Source organism: Thamnophis elegans, chromosome 3, assembly GCF_009769535.1.
Source record: "Thamnophis elegans isolate rThaEle1 chromosome 3, rThaEle1.pri, whole genome shotgun sequence".
Lineage (NCBI taxonomy): Eukaryota > Metazoa > Chordata > Lepidosauria > Squamata > Colubridae > Thamnophis > Thamnophis elegans.
The window spans coordinates 90543343-90562904 of record NC_045543.1 but is presented as its reverse complement, the minus strand read 5'-3'; the positions used below and the strand labels follow the sequence as shown (position 1 = coordinate 90562904).

The window sequence follows — 19562 nt, the reverse complement described above, 5'->3', positions numbered from 1 at the left end:
ACTGGCCATGTCTGCCACACAAGATCAAGGCCACGCAGGCTCCTCCAGACAACCAGGCCTCAATCCCTCAGGCTGATCCTCTCCCCACCAGGGCTTCCAAATGCAGGGCCACCAATGGGGTCTCCTCTGCTTCCACCACCAACTAAGACACACAGGCCCAAACTGCAGGCCTACTTCAGGTACTCCGATGGAGGAAGGGGGTGGAGTCCAACTGCCCCACCCCCCAGAAAGGCCAGGGAGAAGACCAAACATGTGGAACCCTGTTCTTTCCAGGCCCAAAGGCAGGTTGAGGTTAGCTCTCCTCCAGACCTTTCTTCAGATTCTGACGAGGAACTTTGTCCTGCAGCCTCCATCATTCAACCTGGGGAAGCCAGGGATGCAGATGCCCAGGTTTACAGTGGGGAGGAGTCGGACGGGGATAGGAGTCTCACTCCTGAAGGCGAGGTCTTCTCCCACAATTCTGGTGCTACACCCTTCAGGGCCCTACCCTATACACCTGAGATGGCAGCTATCATCTCTGATGCCATTGAGCGGGGCATTGCTGCGGGACTAAAGCACAGGTCTTCATCTTCTTCTCATTCCACTTCTCGCAGGTCTTCCTCTTCCAGTTCCAGGTGCAGGGAAGAATGAACCTTTCAGCCTCCATTTCTCACAAGCTTCCAGGCACCTCCAGTCAAACCGTCTGTTTTTTGGAGAAGAGAAGCATCCAGCCAGAGATTTGGACCTGTCTGAGGATGAGGATCTCCCTCCAACCCCCCTTCTTTTGTTGGTCTGTTTAAACCAGCTGTTTTTTGTTATCTTCTATCAAGGTGAGAAAGATCGCGGGCATCCCAGCCCCGAAGATTCCCTAGGGGGCGGAAGCGGACAAGACAGACACTACAGATCCTTTCTCTACTCAACCCAGGGTGGAGAAGGAAGTGATCCCCTCCCCCAGACTATTCATCAATGTGGTCCAGAAACAGTGAGTGTTGCCAGGTACAGGTCCTCTCCCCTCCACATTGGACAAGCATCTGTACAATGTGGGTCTCGACCTCGCCAAAGCTCTTGAGGTACCTTCCATTGATTTGCCTGTGTTGACCTTGTCCTCTCCCATTGCGGCTTCAGCTGCTCCCAAAGAGGCGCTTCGCACGGGGGATAAAAGGATCGAACAGACTCTTCTCAAGGCCCATCAAGCCGCGGTGTGGGCTGTTCGGGCTGCAATCTCCTCCTCTTTCTTTAGCCGCTCTGCCCTTCTGTGGCTTTGGCAGCTTCAGGAAAGGATTCCTCCTAGCGATTCCAGGACTTGCAAAAACATTAACAAGCTAAAGGCAGCCCTGGAATACAACACAGACGCTTCCTTGGCCTACTTTGCATCCAAATCTATTGCTTTCTCTATCTCTTCCCGCAGACTCATTTGGCTCAGGCAATGGCAAGCAGAGGCCCAGGCTAAGTGGAGGCTTGCTTCTTCAGCCTACTCCTCCAACCTTCTCTTTGGAGCCCCTCTTAGTAGAATCTAAAGATAAGAGGAAGGTTCTCCAAGCTGCCATTAAGAAACAGGAAGGTCAAGGCCACTCCTTCTACTGTAGGCAGCCCTTTTGCAGCCAGGACAGGGGTTTCTCCAACTCCCATCCACAACGTTAGGCTTCTCCCAGACAGGGTCCCTCATTCTCCAACCAATCAAACAGGAGTAACCAGAGGTTCTCCCCCCAGAAGTCCTTCAGGGACTCTTCCAATAAGTCATTCAAGAGGCAATAGGGGGACACCTGGCAGCTTTTTTGGACTGTTGGGACAACATCACCAATGACGTGTAGGTCAGGTCCACCATCAGATTTGGCCTAGCTCTGGACTTGTGCTCCAGCCCCCCGAACCACTTTGTCACGTGTCCAATATCCAGGGATCCTCACAAGAGACTCCTGGTGGAGCAAGCCATTCATCACCTGCTCCACATTCAGGCCATTTAACCTGTGCCCCCAGGCCAGGTAGGACGAGGGTTCTACTCTTGTCTCTTTATCGTACCAAAGTCTTTGGGGGGCTGGAGGATGATTCTTGACCTCAAATTTCTTAATTGATATATAACGTACAGGAAATTCAAGATGCACTCTCTTTGGCAATTCTGGAGAGTGTGAGCAGGAACGATCTCCTCATCTCGGTGGACCTCACAGAGGTTATGATTGGTGAAGCTTTTTGGGTCAGAAGTGAATGTCATTTCGAATGTGATATTTTTCATGCTTTTAGCCATTTCATTGTAATGAAACTCAAGTCTGTATAAGATACCCTAATTATGCAGGGTCAGACCATTTTCATTTGTACCTGCTACAGCTTTCCACTTTAGCTTCCTTCACATTTTGGATTAGATATGTGAAATTAAATTCTTCACGTTCACTTAGAGATCCTCCTGAATAATCAACCCTGAAAATACATGTGTCTTTGATAATATTAAGCTATTAATTAGTTAATATTTGATAACATTGTCATTTATCTTTGTTAATTAAATAAATATAAAGGAGAAATTTTTTCCATATAGAAAGGCTGAATATTAAATAATAGCTGTGTCAGATATGTGCAAAACTGCATAAGTATTTTTCAAATTTCCAAGAAATAGTATGCATGCTTAGCAACTAGAACCAGAAATCCCTAAAAAAATTTGACCAAAATCATTAAGTTTCCCAATATAAATAGGAGTTTAGTGTCAGTTTATCAAATGAAGAATGTGGAGGACAGAGTTCAAAAAATGGAAGAAAAAAAATGAGTAAAGAGATAGGAAAACTCTGGATACTGATAACAAAGTGAGTGTAGTTGGTAATGGCAAGAGCGGAATAAGGAATGGGGAGATAGATGGATTGGAACTCTACCCCAGACTTCAAAGCACAGAAGAAGAAAAGAGAGAAAAATTGATGGAGATAAGGAGACAAATTTTGGCGGAAACACTGGTGATAAGCAAAGATAAGCTGATGGAAAGAGCTTTGAGCTTTTATGAGATACAAAAGGAACAACATATTGTGAAGAGAAATTCATAAAAGATTTATTAAGAAAGTAACTAGAATATTAATGCTACAAATGGCAAGAGGTATAAGACTGCACTATTACTGGAAAGATACAGGTTGATGTAATGAAAATGTACAATAAAAAACTAAGCTAAATTTAGTTTACTAGTAGTATGTATAAAATGAAGTGACAATAGCTATAGTTAAATAATGATTAATAATAATAACAAAACATATAGATATATTAGTTTGAAATATAAATTTTATATAAACAACACATGGAGAATATGAGAGGACGTTTAAAAGCTTTATCTAGAACTGACACACTTTCTACAATTTGTAATGGAAGATTTTTTATTTATTTTTATGTTTGTTTGTCTATGTTCAAAAATAAATAAAAATTTGTTTAAAAAAGAATAGAAAATATTGAAAATTATAGTGAATGGTGTTAGTGTAAGCTAGATTAGTTAGTTTATTTTCTTTATATCTTGCCTTTATTTTGTTTTGTTTGTTATTTGTTTCTTCTACTCTGAAATTTGCATAACACTGCTTTCCCCCAAAAGAAAACAGTATGATGGATATGTAGGTAGTCCAAATATTCCAGGTGAAACAATTTTAATTAGTGGATGAATTTATATCATGCTATTGAACATCATAGATGATTTATTCACACAATAACTTATTCATAAATTCATGAAACTTACCCACACATTCTTCACGTGATGAAGACAATTCATGCCCAAGAGGACAATCACACCGAAAGCTTCCTTCAGTATTCAAGCATTTCCCACCTCTACAGAGAAGCGGGTTACGTTCACATTCATCTATGTCTGAAAAGATTTTAAAGGATATGTTAATTGCCAATGTAGGGAAGCAACAAGAAACAATTACATTCTAAGATTCTATTTATAAAAACAATGACAACTTATCCCTCTACATTTTTTAGTAATAATAAAATCCTTTATTTGACCAAGTGTGTTTAGACACACAAGGAATTTGTCTACAGTGCAGAAGGTCACAGTGTACATGCAAAGCAACAGAATAACGATATTACAGGAATATGGGTAATTTGGTGCTTACAAAATCCTTTTAAAACCCAATGTATTGAGGTTTCCTTTTACTGCTATTTCTGAAGTTATTTTATATATTCTAATATGTGCAAAAAGATCATGTCCCATCCAGGAGTGGGTTGCTGCTGGCATTACTGCCAGTTCGGTGTGCGCACAATGAAATAATTTGAATTAGCTTAAAGGTAAACTGATTATAGTTTTCAAAGTGGAGAAATCAGATTTTTTTTATTATTCTGTTTGCCACTCAGAATTTCTTTTTGTACATGGGTTACCAAAAAATAGATCTGCGCATGTGCGGAACATTAAAAGGGTGGGGGGACATGCTGTACCGACTGGAGAACTGGTTTGGAGGTGTGGCAGGCCTGGGTCGCTGCCGGTTCCAGAGACCCAGGCTTGAAAAACACTACTGGTTTGGCCGAACCAGTCTGAACTGGTAGGAACCCACCTCTGGTCCCACCACATTTTTTAGAGTTTTGTTTTAGACTATAAGCAGCAAAATAGGTGCTAAGTCTCATGTGCTTTTCACAAGTGGTTTGTGATCTTTTGGTATTGCTGAAAAATCTTTTTTCTGTAGTTAGACCACTATTTAATTTAATGGATTTCTATGTTCCGAAAAAGAAAGAGAAAGAGTTTTATGTTTAGATTCAGTGTTAGTGGCTTCTATTAGTCCCATAGCACTTACTTTGTACTATTATGGGATACCATGCCTCTGAATTGTATACCAAATCATCAAATAAAAATAGCAGATATCGCTAAAGCAAACTAAAATAATTAAATGGCAATCAGGATTAAAATGCATGTATGCCTTATATTTATTTTGTAGATCTTGTCATCACAAATATAGTATAGTGTAGTATAACATAGTATAGTAGAATACCATACCATACCATACCATACCATACCATACCATACCATACCATGCCATACCATACCATACTATATCAAGTTCCCCAACCTTTCCACCTTTGTGGCCTAGTTGGGGGGGGGGGGCTATGCGGGTGGCAGGTATGTGTGCAGCTCCTTTTGAGCAAGTGGTGGATATTGTATTTACCACTGTTCCCACTAATGGAGCACAAATGCACGCATGGACCCTCTACTTGCACAAGTGGGGATGTGCACTTGCGCACTCGCCCACCACTTCCATGGCTCAGTTCCAAATGGCTGATGATCTGGTAATGGACCGCAGCCAGGGGTTGGGGAACCCTGTAATGTAGCGTAGCGTAGCGTAGTGTAGTGTAATGTAGCATAGTATATAAATATGTATATATAAAATTGCTGTACCCCAATGGTGAACCCTGTGTAGTTAGTGTAGTGTAGTGTAGTATAGTATATAAATACGTATATATAAAATTGTTGTACCCCAATTGTAAGATTCTCAGTCCAATATATGTGGAAAATTTGAAGGTGGAAAAAAACTGCGCAAAAGTTCATCACTCACCCATACAGTTTTTCATCATCATAAATCCACTTTCATAGCCATCAAAGCATTCACACTCAAAGCTTCCTGGAGTGTTGACACAAGTGCCACTTCCACAAAGATCAGGTGAGATACGGCATTCATTAATATCTAGTTCCAGAATAAAAAAAGGAAATAATATGTTATTGTTAACACAAGCATCAAATAAATTAATTGTCCATAAAACAGAGACAATAATACAGTTCAAATGCAGAGGCAACAGGAGCCTTACAATTATTGAAACTAATTGGAAGAATGATGACTGAAACAAGAAGATGATATTTATATAATGAAAGGATGCACTGCTATAACTAGTAATTTCTACAATCATTGACAATCAATTATTTTTTATCCCTTCTCATTCTTCTCAGATTTCTCCCTCTTTCTACTGGAATTATTTATAAGCAAATGACTTCTTCTCATAAGGTGGATAGAAGTTCATCTTGCTGGCTTCCTAGGATACTGTCTGCACTGTGGAAAATAATACTACACATATCCCAAGAAGATACATCGTGGAGTCTGCAGTATGGATGGTCTTGATCTATGTTATGCCATTCAACTTCAGACTTAAAGACTACATTTTGAATCTGGAAGCACTTAACATGAACTGGTGTTCACTCTGGAAGCTCTGTTAATGTTAATCAACATTTGAATTTACAATAACCACAACCAGAATTATATTGATTTTATGTTGATATTCATAAACATTTTGATACTTTCTATCATATCTGTAATATGCATTTTAATTTTATAACTTGCTCTGTGTAGATGGATACATGTATGGATGGATATATAGACAGATAGACAGGCAGACAGATACTGCCAGGAGGAAAACCAAAGGCCTTATTGACTGATATTGAAATGCACCTCTTTCACATTGCTCTGAGATGTCCAGAACAGTTGACCAGCAAGTATGACAACAAATAAGCCTTCTCTTTCTGCGTTTTCTTTTTTGCTTCAAACTGAAGAAAAAAATGGCAGAAAGCTTGCCCATCCTTACTAATGAATGTATAGGATGGCAGGCACATGGTTACTTCTCAAATTGGCTGGACTGGAAAGGAAGTGAGACAAGCCAATCAAAATTCTAAGACTGAAGGAAGGTTTCAAGTATATTTTTCCCAATCTAGCAGGCAGAATAGGTAGAAAAATTTAACACACATTGTTCTGACACAAAAAAGAGCAGGAGGCCTCCCATTAACAACATTTAAAGCCACTTCCTGACTTACTCAGTTGACATTCTAATCTCTCCCTACATATTATGAAAGAAAAGAAAGGAAGGTAAATGTGATAGCATGAGTATAAACTTATGTGGGGCTCTATTTTTTTATTTAACTTGACTGGGAAATTGGCCTTGCTCCCCTAATGAGAGAATTGACCTTTCTTCTAGTGATGAGGTGACTCTATGTCAGAGGAAAAGGAAATTCTCCTGATACATGATAGGCGTACGAATTCAGGGTAACATTTTCTTTCCAAACTTTAAGTTACGTTTGGCAAGAACATTTTTATGAATGCAATCTTTATAAAAACAAGGAAAACAATCATTATATAAACAAGGAAATAACTGCTACAGCAGTATTAATACCAAGAAAACCTTGATTTACATGTTTTGCCACACACATTTTACATTACTCTGGTGATTTAATTTCTACCGTTCCAGAACAAACTTCTCTTTACTTAAATGTGCAGCCACCCACAATGCAAACAACTATGGTATTCTTCACAGATGTATAAAGTCACTAACTAAATCTAAGATTTTTAGATGCTAAAGAATTATTTTTCCTTTCAGAACAACGTTGGATAGTGATTTATTTAGAAAGGTTGAAACCATATTTAAACAAACTAAGCCAGTTGATGATAATTTAAATAACCTGCCTTTTCTCTTGACTCCCTGAAACTTTTCCAATTTTTTTACATTAGTACTCTTGTTATTTTAAATACAGTAGTACAACTTCATTTTAAGAAATCTTTTCAAGCTCTACTGTCAACAAGATTCTTACTTATGCTTTTCTCCTTACAGTTAAAAAGATGAGCTCTGTACAGGTAGTCCTCAACGTACGACCGCAATGGAGCCAAAAATTTATGTTGCTAAGTGAGAAGTTTGTTAAGCGAGTTTTGCCCCATTTTACAACTTTTCTTGCCACATTTCTTAATAAATTAATAACACAGTTAAGTGAATCTGGTTTCCCCATTGACTTTGTTTGTTAGAAAGTCGCAAAAGGGGATCCCATGACTCCAGGACCCTACAACTGTCATAAATGTGAACCAGTTGTCAAGCATCCGAAAGTAAATCATGTGACCTTAGGCATGCTGAAACAGCCATAGATGTGAAAAATGATCATGTCACTTTTTACAGTGCCGTTATAACTTTGAATGGTCACTAAATGAACTGTTATAAGTTGAGGACTACCTGTATTTTTAAAAAGACACACCAAGTATATTAGTGACAGAATGTTGGACTACAGTGCAAAATGGGCTTAGCATTTTTAAACTGTGGCATTGTGTGTCAAAATAGATTGAGATAAGTATTTTCTATAGGCATGCTTCATGTTAAATAATCTATCAGAGACAAAAGAACTGGAGAAAAAATTGTTGCTTCTGTATGTTCTCTCATTAACAGTTCAAGATCAAAGAATTAACAAGGCCTGTAGAGAGAAGACGGGACAAGAAGGCCCCAGGGCTGAATGCTAGCAACTATTGGAATGTAAAAGTTGCTTTACCTTTAAGGCTGAAATGATTTGGAAGGAATTCTTTTCTGCTTTTCATTAAAGCAGCCCAACTTTCCCACTTTTACAGCAATATGCTCTCATGAGAGTTTGAAAAGTTAGCCTGCTTTAATGAACAGCAAACAAGTTGTTTACCTGAGAGGTGCAAAACACTTCTGAATCATTTCCAAAGCATGTACAACCTTACTTACAAACATCTAATTCCCACATTGTGGATCTTAAACACCTGTGGGCAGGCTATTGCATAAATATTTTTCAAAATATTTCTAAAATGAAAAGTGTACAAATATTTGTTAGTTTTGGTAGAAAAATGGAAGGTGGAACAAACTACTCAAATTTTTACTATTTGGTGATTTTAACCATTCAAAATGACGTACCACCTAAATTTAGATTGTAGGAATGTTGAGAAAAACAATGTTTTACTTTTTTTTAATGAACATCAGATGTTGATATCAATACTTTTCAAACTTTATTGCAAGATCGATACACATGATCAGTAGTGAGAATCTAATGACAGCAATGGAGTCTCTCATCTAATAAAGCAGTGAAAGGCAATCCTTTATATATAATCCCCCCTCAAATTTACCTGTACAATTTCTCTCTTCCATATCAAGTGCAAATCCATTATTGCATCTACATTTGAAGCTTCCAATTGTATTTCTACATTTGCCATTTGTGCACATGCCAGAGAACATTTTACATTCATTTATATCTGCAACAAGAAAATAAATTCATACTTTTGGATTCAAAAGGTTACTTATCAGATAGAAAAATGTACTTAAAAACATCATAAAGCACAGGAATATATCTGGACAATCATTATAAATAAACAGTTTTAATGTTTCCATTCATTTAGATGCCTTATACTTATTTTGTAGATCTTTCCATCACAAAACAATTCTCCAAAGAAAATTCAGACCATTATGAATTTGTATCAAAGCGTATTTTCTCAAAATGCACAGTAAACTCTTTCATTTTTGCTTTAATGTCATGAGCAAGAAAGATATCATTGTCTGAAATTAGGAATTGTGCTTCTTTGTGGCTGGCAGTTAATAACATGTCACTTAGATTAAATAAGAAAAGATACAGATTTATTTTGATGTAGGCAATTAAATCATTAAATTACTAAGCAAGTCTGTGAAGTCATAATTAAAGTAATAATAACATCCTGTATACAGAAGGAATGTTTTTGTACAACAAACCATTTCTCAAAATATTGCCTAGAAAACTGCACATGCTTGTCCACATAGTTAGCAGGAAAGAATTATTAAAAGGCAAAAACAAACAAAATCGTAACCAACAGCAATGTGGTTTAATGATTAAAGCACTGGATTTGAGTGAAGAGACTTCAATTCTAACGCTATTTTAGGTACAGAAGCCAAATGAGTGATTTTGACCTCTTAGCTGTAGGAAGAAAGCATTGGCAAAGAAAGTCTGAATATGCTGCCTGGAAAAGAATAAAGGACCAAGGGATAGATTAAGATTACATGGCCAAATCTGAGAGGGTTCCTTGATTATTCAGACAGTGGTCTGGGAATTATAAATGTGTTTTACCAAATAATTTCATTCCTTCACAGAAAATTAGGCTCAATAATTGAGTTGATTGTATAAATAAATATTATTGTTATTTATAGTTATATATGATTCAAAAACCCAGAGACAAATATATTAAGCTGAACAAAATCTCTTTGGCTGCAATTCAATATATAAAGACTCGGATAAGTGCTACTGAGTGCCATGTATGGGGCTGCATACTTGCATATTTCAAACTTTTGAAAGAACCTTTTGTCATCCTGGATACAGTGGTAAGATGTACTTTCCACACTCTCCTTTCAATTATACAATGGTAAAACTAGACCTTACAAGGAAGAGTATTTAGTAGTTTCCTGACATCTATAACGAAAAACATCTGTTAGGAATGCTATGCAGAGCTGCTTAAATGTTTCTTCTTTAACCATTTTCCCAGTCAAAAACACTTTTCTCAGCTATTTCTCATTTGAGAGACAAAATATATGGTTTTGGAATATGATTTTGAGTGGAAAATATCTCTAGGGGAAAGAACTTTCATTCCTCACCAAATTCACAATCCTTTGTAGCTGCTTCAAAAGAAAAGAAAAAGAAAATGCTTATTTTGTTTTGCTTGAATAATTGCATCATATACTCTATATAACATTTCATATGTTTTGGAGAAGATCTTCCAAGCACAGCAAAGGGGGAAGAGAGTTATGTAGATTGTTTCAACAATTGTGTATTTCATATAAGGACTTCAGTTTTTTTATCAAAATGTATGTGTTAAAATTGTACAGGTAGACCTTGAATTATGACCATAATTGAGTGCAAAATTTCTGTTGTTAAGTGAGACATTTGATGGGCAAAACCCATTCATGACATTTCTTGCCATAATTGTTAAATGAATCATTGCAGTTGTGAAGTTAATATCATGGTTGTAAAGTGAATTTGGCTTCCCCATTGACTTCGCTTGTCAGAAGGTTGCAAGAGGGGATCACATGACCCCAGGACACTGCAATCATCATAAACAGCTGCCAAGCATCTGAATTTTGATCACGATGTTATAATGGTCATAAGTGTCAAATGTCACTTTATTTCAATGCCGTTGTAACTTTGAATGGTTATAAATGAACTGTTGTAAGTCGAGAACAACCTGTAGTTGCTGGATTATGAGTCCCTGTAATGGAATTTTAAAAAAATATCAATGAAGCACATAAAAGTTTATCTGAAATATTATTCTTTACCTTTGTAAAATGGCCTTCCAGTTAAAATATCCCCACGGTTGGAGAAGCCTGGACCTCTGGGGCATAAGTCTTCATATTCTTTTGTGCCTGGCTTGGGGCATTCTTCGCAGTCTGAACCCCAAGCAGCACCTATAGCACAGCAACATGTGTCCATACGGAATTTTCCAAGCACAGGTTGAACACAATCATCTTCATCCCATCTCAGGTAACACTGTTCCATTCGGATATCTGCATGTGTCATTAAAAGCAATATCACATATGGAAGTTTTTCTGCTGCACTTATTTGTATATGCTGTATACCTGACCCGGTACTGGGCTGTGGCCCTTTGGGAATATTAAAACTATATTCAAATGTGTTGATTAGTTTACTGCCAGTTAAAAGTAAGGGAATCAGCATGTGCATTCATATAACGGCTTTATATGTTGCTCATTATGTGAGCAGATATGAAAATTAATATGAAAGATAAATACAAAAGATTCCCATTTGTGCTTGTCAAATATAATAAAGATTAATTATAATTAATTCAAATTAAATAAGAATTCAAAAGAACACTATTTCTTCCACAACTATGTATGAAAGTCTTTCTTAAGGATTAAAAATAGTAATAAATTACAGGAGACTGTTACTTCTTAAAGAAAAAAGTCTTCTAAATATTCTAGAATTTAGTACAAATCAGCATATACACAAGAGGGCAGAAGGATGAAAACAGCATGGTAGATTGATGTTGTAAATTTTTGTATATGCACTATAACATTGCACCAGGGGTGGGTTCCTGTCAGTTCTAACCTGTTCTATAGAAGAGGTTCCACAAATCTACAGTGCCGTTTAGAGCCGGTTCCAGCTCCCCCCCGCCTGTCCGCACATCATCAAGATGAAGAGTGAGAGGAGGAATTCTGGGAGTTGAAGTACACAAGTCTTAAAGCTGTCAAGTTTGAACACTCCTAGGTTTTTTTTTCTAAAAGGTTAGGGGTGCAAGGGTCTTGTAACTTGACAGCTTTAAGACTTGCGTACTTCAATGCCAGAGTTTCTGAGCCAACAACATTTTGATTGCTAAGCAAGAACGTTGTTAAGTGAGTTTCACCGCATTTTACAAGTTGGTCACGCCCACCCAGTCACATGGCTGCCAAGCCACTCCCACTTGATTACATGGCCAGCAAACCACTCCCACAAAACAGGCTACACCTACAGAAGAGGTTCTAAAAAAATTTGAACCTCACCACTGCATTACATGCATGTAACAAAGGAGCAGAAACTGCAGTTGTAACATTACCATGTTGCTTTCTTCATCCTGACAAAACTCCTGCAGAGATCTATCTTTTTAGAAGAAAATGTAAATGTATTGTCTATTTTGAATATGTTTTTATATATTATATATGTTATTTTGTGGTGAGAGAGACATAGCCCTGTTTTTAATTTTATTGCAATTTAGTTGTTTTGTAAAATTAATTCAATATGTTTACAGATACATTACGAAATGCTGGCATCTAACAAGTACAAATATAATGTGAAATTCTAAGAAGTGGGTGGAAAGTACACCTACAAATGAACCAATAAAAACAAAACAGAGGCTTTGTTATTATATTGTATTTTTTTTCCTAACCATTTTGGTCATTCTGTGTTATTAAGGTCTTAGGTGAAAACAACTTCCATTTAATTAATGGACTTTCTTTCCAGTAAGTATGACCAATATATTCCAAAGGTGCTTTTTTTAAGAGGCAACTGGACTTTCTGGTTTTTCTTTGAAGATATTTGCTTCTCAACCAAGGAGCTTCTTCAGCTCTGACTGGATGTTGGAGAATAGAGGGATTTATACTCCTTGCAGACAGCTGATAATTTGCATTCTTTTAGCAGGTCGTTAAGGTCACCTGGAGGTTTATCTGAGTCATCAGGGTCACCTGACTGGTGCAAATGGGTGTGGAACCTGCTTGAACTGTTGGAAGGACTGTGTTGAAGACTGGAGATAGGTGATGTTGAGAGAGGGCTGTTCAATTTTGACATAGATGGCCTCTTTAATCCCTCTTTCAAGGCAGCAGTCCTCTCTGTCCAAAATGTGGAGTCTGCAATCTTCAAAAGAGCTGTAAAATCCTTCCATACCCCACCACGCAGTCAGAGCTGAAGAAGCTTCTTGGATGAGAAGCGAAACGTTTTCAAAGAAAAACCAGAAAGTCCAGTTGCCTCTTGAAAAAAGCATCTTTGAGACAATCATGACCTGGATGACTGAATCTCCACAGACATTTATGATCAATACATTTGCATGTATATGTATATGTATATTTATGTGTATATGTATGTGTGTGTATGTTTATGTGTGCCTGTGTTGTGTTTGTGTGCATAATTCTAGCATGTAATTCTTGTCTTTAGCATCTCTGACTCTGAAGCTAAACCTGAACAAGTGCACAATAAATACAGAAAATACCTGTTCTATCTCATTTTTCTTCAGTTCACAAATATGTCTGAGAGTCCAAGACTTGCAGATATATAGCATTTGGATGATAACAGACTAGAAAAGGCCAACGTGTGTGAGTGATAAAAGCTGAGGATCTCTTTCACTGTGTAACTTGTAGTGGCTTATGTAGATAGACAGAAGCTTAATATCTTGAATACTCACCTAAACACACCCTGCCTGTTCCATCCAAGGTTAGACCGTTGGGACACTCACAATGAAAAGAGCCTCTGCTGTTGATGCACCGCCCATTGGGACACACACCCGGAAAAACTTCACACTCATTTACATCTGATATATACATAAAAGGGAACTGACAATCTATTCTTATAGGCATACCATATATCAGAAATATAAAATACCTAGTATATTTCTTACAAATAAGTTACATTTTCTTTATACAGCTTATTTTTTGAAGTAAGAAAATGCAAGTATGAGTACAATGCTAGGTACACCTATTTTTGAGTAAGCTCTACTGAGCAGTGAAACTTTATTTTGAATATTTAGGTTTAAAATTGCACAGTCAAAATTGAACTGATTTATTTTTAAAAAATGAAAGGTGATTGTGAAGGTATCTGTTGAGAAAAAGGTTAGAACTTTGATAATTTAATAGTTTTCTGTTTTCTATAGACTGCAGCTGAAATCAGGATTCAAAATGGATTTTTCATATAACTTTTGAACTGCAAAGAATTTGGTTACATAAGTTAGGAAATATTTCTTAATCCAAAGAATAGGTAGCTAAAGTAGTTTTTAAAATGTCAGTCATTTAGAGGATTTGGTCCCTACAGGAAAGAAGAGGTCTGGACAGTTGATCAAAAGGTAAAAGCCCTGGATAGGGGATCCCTTTGACAAGCTTTGGGTGGTGGGTCATTTGTGGCTCTTTTTATAGCCAACAAATTTCCGCAACAGTGACTTTTCACCTTATACCTTAACATTAGAATGTTACAACAGTCTGCCTTTAAAGATTGTTCAGAAAGTACAAACAATACAGAAGGTAGTTGCTCATTTGCTGACGGGTGGCAGTTGCTTCAGCTGATTAACCCCAGTTTTGTGGGTACCGCAGAATTCTGAGGGCAATTCAAAATTATATGTATAATTGTATATATAATTGTATATATAATTGTATATATAATTGTATATATAATTGCATATATAATTGTATATCTAATTGTATATATAACTTTATATATAACTTTATATATAATTTTATATATAACTTTATATATAACTTTATATATAACTTTATATATAACTTTATATATAATTTTATATATAATTTTATATATAATTTTATATATAATTATAAAGCCTTAATTCCTGGTTACTATTGGAACCATCTCTTCTGAATAGAACAATTCTCTGCAATTCTTTAAGGGATGTTTCAGGATCTGACCTTATAAGGAATATGACAGGGGTGGATTCCTGCCAGTTCTACAGTGCCATTTAGAACCGATTCCAGCTCCCTCCCCCCGCCCATCATCAAGATGAAGAGCGAGAGGAGGAATCCTGGGAGTTGAAATACACAAGTCTTAAAGCTGTCAAGTTTGAACACCCCTGGGGGTTTTTTTCCTAAAGGGTTAGGGGTACAAGGGTCTTCTAACTTGACAGCTTTAAGACTTGTGTGCTTCAAATGCCAGGGTTTCTGAGCCAACATTTTGGTTGCTAAGCAAGAGCGTTGTTAAGTGAGTTTCACTATATTTTACAAGTTGGCCACACCCACCCAGTCACATGGTGGCAAGCCACTCCCACCCGGTCACATGGCCGGCAAACCACTCCCACAAAGCAGGCCACACCTACAGAAGAGGTTCTAAAAAAATTTGAAACCCACCACTGAATATGGAGCATAGGTCCATATCTTCTATTGCCAGAAAATAACTGGAACCTGAAGGAGTTGAAATGAACTCAAAGGAAAGATTACAATTATTATTCTAATATAAAAGATAGTGTTCATTGGGGAACAATAAGTAGATTTCAACTGCAATATGTGTCATGTAAGATACTTTCATTTTATTTTGTTAGTTAAAATAACTCAAATAGTTAACAAGATTACCTTCACAAGAAACACCTTTGACTCTTGCAAATCCTCTAGGGCATGCAGTATCTGTAAGAGAAAAGAAGAAACATTTGGAGAAATACACATATGCGTGCGTGCGCGCGCACACACACACACACACAAACTTAGTTTAGAACAGGATAAACCACAGTTTTAAAAACGGAAAACATTTTTTATCAGCTACATGAAGGAAAAAATATACTAAGAGAATGATTGTTGGAGTAATAGCAAATAAGTCCAATATTGCAAACCCCACTATCCTAATAACAAAATATTTCATGCTTTATGAACTAAAGATATATTAATAAATCCATCTCAGATTTGCATGTATTTTACTCATTATTCCATTTCTTCCATTTCAAAAAAAAACCTGGAAGTATTTTCCCCTAACACATACATTTTATATAACTTCACCAAAGACAAACTTTTATAAGTATGGGTATTCATACATGCATACTTGTGCATATCCAGGTTAGGTAGGACTTCAGATTCAAAGAGAAAAAAATATTTATTAAATTTATAAATATATAACATAGAAATATAAAAATATCATCTAGACTACAGCACATGGCTGATATATGCAGCATCTGTCAATAATTCCTTAAAGCAGCTGCAACTTTTATCAGGATCATGCAGCTGCAGCTGCTTTACAATCCTGGGAAGATGTTTTTGATTTATGGAATTATTGACAAATGCAATTTTCCTTTTGAATGTAAAATTCTGTATACATACAAACAAACAAACACACACACACACACACACAAGCTCTGGCAATGGTCACTCATGATCTTATCACTTCACCCACAATGTGGAACTGAACATTGTTCTGAAAATGCTAAATGTATAACTGCGACTGCGTGGACGCCAACTGGGACTCTTTAGTATATCCATAAACACTTGTAAAGAAGACATTTTCTTCGATGCAAATTGGTTCAACATACAAGGGCCTTAAGATCTGGTTACCTGTGAGACCATTTAGTCAGATAGAATCTGGCAACCCAAGATATGTCTGAAGAAAGTTTGCTGACGTCACCATAACCAATCAATACAATACAATAGCAGAGTTGGAAGGGACCTTGAAGGTCTTTAATTCCAACCCCCTGCCTAGGAAGGAAACTCTATACCGTTTCAGACAAATGGCTATACAACATCTTCTTAAAGACTTCCAGTGTTGGGGCATTCACAACTTATGGAGGCAAACTGTTCCACTGATTAATTGTTCTAACTGTCAGGAAATTTCTCCTCAGTTCTAAATTGCTTGTCTCCTTGTTTAGTTTCCACCCATTGCTTCTTGTTCTACACCCAGGTGCCTTGGAAATAATTTGACTCCATCTTCTTTGTGGCACTCCCTGAGATATTGGAGCACTGCTATCATGTTTCCCCTAGTCCTTCTTTTCATTAAACTAGACATGCCCAGTTCCTGAAACCATTCTTCATATGTTTTAGTCTCCAGTCCCCTAATCATCTTTGTTGCTCTTCTCTGCACTCTTTCCAGAGTCTCCACATCTTTTCTATATCGTGACAACCAAAACTGAATGCAGTATTCCAAGTGTGGCCTCCAAGGCATTATAAACATTATAAACAATATTAACACTTTACATGATCTTGATTCTATCCCTAGATATGTAGCCTAGAACCGTGTTGGCTTTTTTTGGCAGCTGCTGCACACTGCTGCCTCATATTTAAATGGTTGTCCACTAGAACTCCAAGATCCCTCTCACAGTTACTACTATTGAGCAAGGTACCACCTATACTGTACCTGTGCATTTCGTTTTTCTTGCCTAAATGTAGAACCTTACTCTTTTCACCATTGAATTTTATTTTATTAGATAGTGCCCAATGTTCAAGTTTGTCAAGATCCTTCTGTATCTTAAGCCTATCTTCTGGAGTGTTGGCTATTCCTAACAGCTTGGTGTCATCTGCAAATTTGATGAGTTCCCCATTTATTCCCTCATCCAAATCATTGATGAAGATGTTGAAGAGGGCCTAAAATAGAGCCTTGGGTACTCCACTGAATACTTCCCTCCATGTAAATGCAGTTCCATTGAGGACTACATGTTGTGTGCGGTTGGTCAGCCAGTTACAAATCCATCTGGTGGTGATGCTGTCTAACCAACATTCTTCTATTTCATCTAGTAGTAGGTTATCAAATGCCTTATTGAAGTTCAAATAAACTATATTGATGGCATTCCTTTGGTCCACTAATTTTGTCACTATCAAAGAATGCAATAATATTAGTCTGGCATGATCTGTTTTTGACAAACCCATGTTGGCTTTTGGCTATTATTTTGTCTACTTCTAGGTGTTCGCTAATTTGTTGCTTGATTATCTTTTCCAGAATCTTTCCTGGTATTTAAGTCAGGCGGATAGGTCTGTAGTTTCCTGGATCTGTTTTTTTTCCCTTTTTTGAAGATAGGAACCACATCAGCTCTTTTCCAGTCCTCTGGCAGTTCCCCGGTGCTCCAGGAGCTCTGAAATATATAGTTCAGTGGTTCTGAGATCTTGTCTGCCAGTTCCTTCAGAACTCTGGGGTGTAATCCATCCGGTCCTGGTGATTTGAACTTGTCTAGGGTAGACAGGTGCTCACTTACCATTTTCTTCCCTATTTCAACTTGTGTTCCTAATCTGATTTTTGTGGTGCTGTTTTTGAAAGGTTGGACTCTTTTATCCCTTTGTGTAAAGACAGATGCAAAAAATGAGTTAAATAGTTCTGTTTTCTCCCTGTTGCTTGTCACCTTCTTGCCACTTTCTCCCAGCAATGGACCAACTGTTTCCTTAACTTTTTTTCTTGTTATTTTTTACTTTTGTGGCAAACCTTTCTTCATCGTGAGCCTTAGCTTTCCTCACTTCATCTTTACAGGCTCAGGCTATTTGCTGATATTCTGCCTTAGTTATGTCCCCCTCTTTTCACTTTTTATACTTATCTTTTTTGTCTTTCAATTTGTCAGAGAGTTCTTTATGCAGCCATGCTGGTTTCTTTTGGGAGCTGTTATTTTTCTTCTTCATTGGTATTTTGCTAGACTGGGCTTTCTCATTTTTCACAATTTCCAAAGCTTCTTGAGTTGTTTTCCCCTTGAGGATTCTCATCCATGGAATTCTTCCCAAGCTCTCTCTAAGCTTATTGAAATTAGCTCTTTAAAGCCCAAGACTCTAGTTTGACTTTGTTTTAGTACTTGTATTTGTATAATGTTAAATTCCAATATTGCATGGTCACTTGCCCCCAGGGTTCCAATCAGATTCAGTGGAAAGAACGTGAAACACAAAAACTTTTCAAGAATACCCATACATCAGAAATAAGACCTGTAGCTTCACTCCTGGTACTTAAGGAGCTGCCAAAACCTCAGCTTTTTTTAAAAAAATGATATTGCTGTACTATAGACAGCCCTTGACTTATGACAGGCCTCTTAGTGACCATTCAAAGTTATGACAGACCTCCCTTCCAAAAATTACTTACAGACTAATTTCAAAGTTACAATGGCTGCACACACCCCTCCAATCCTGTGTTTTCATTTCGATTCTTGGCATCTGGATCACCTTTATAGCCACCTGCAGTGTCCTGTGATCACATGACTGCGATTTTTTAATTTATTTTTGCAGATTTCAGGTGTTTACTTCTGGCTTCCAGCAAATAAAATTTCCATTGGGTAAAATGGATTTGTTTTATTTGATTAATGATCACTACAAAAAAAAAATATAGTGTCCTGCCTAACAACCACAATCTTGTGATTCTGGCCTCAATTCCAGTCCTATGTCAAGGACTTACTATAAGCTGCCAAAAGGCAGAATGATTAAAGCAGCATAAATGCACTTGAAATTTAAAAAAAAATATCAACACATAAAAACTACAGGTAGTCTTCAACATATGTCTTGTTACTTAATAACTGTTGAAAATTACAATACCCACAGATTACTTAAGAGTCATTTTTGAATTATGATGGTTACCCCTACCTCGTTCACATAATCATATTTTGGGTACTTGGCAACCAGCTTATATTTATGGCCATTTGTGGTTACGTGAACATGTTTGCAGCTTTATAGCTTTTTTTTCTATAGTTTCTAGCATTTAATGTTGGTTACCAGTAAAAAAAAAACAGCCATTG

At 37.1% G+C, this 19562-nt stretch overlaps 1 protein-coding gene across 1 annotated transcript in view; it reads right to left on the bottom strand.

Annotated features, from left to right (window-relative positions):
- FBN2 (fibrillin 2) overlaps window positions 1-19562 on the bottom strand; it is a 127441-nt gene that overhangs the window by 50790 nt on the left and 57089 nt on the right. Inside the window, exons 22-27 of the mRNA XM_032214594.1 lie at window positions 15460-15510; window positions 13575-13700; window positions 10966-11193; window positions 8799-8924; window positions 5472-5600; window positions 3668-3793 (exon numbers count right to left, since the gene is read on the bottom strand). Of these exons, the coding sequence (XP_032070485.1) occupies window positions 3668-3793; window positions 5472-5600; window positions 8799-8924; window positions 10966-11193; window positions 13575-13700; window positions 15460-15510 (786 nt within the window). The remainder of the gene's footprint in view (window positions 1-3667; window positions 3794-5471; window positions 5601-8798; window positions 8925-10965; window positions 11194-13574; window positions 13701-15459; window positions 15511-19562) is intronic.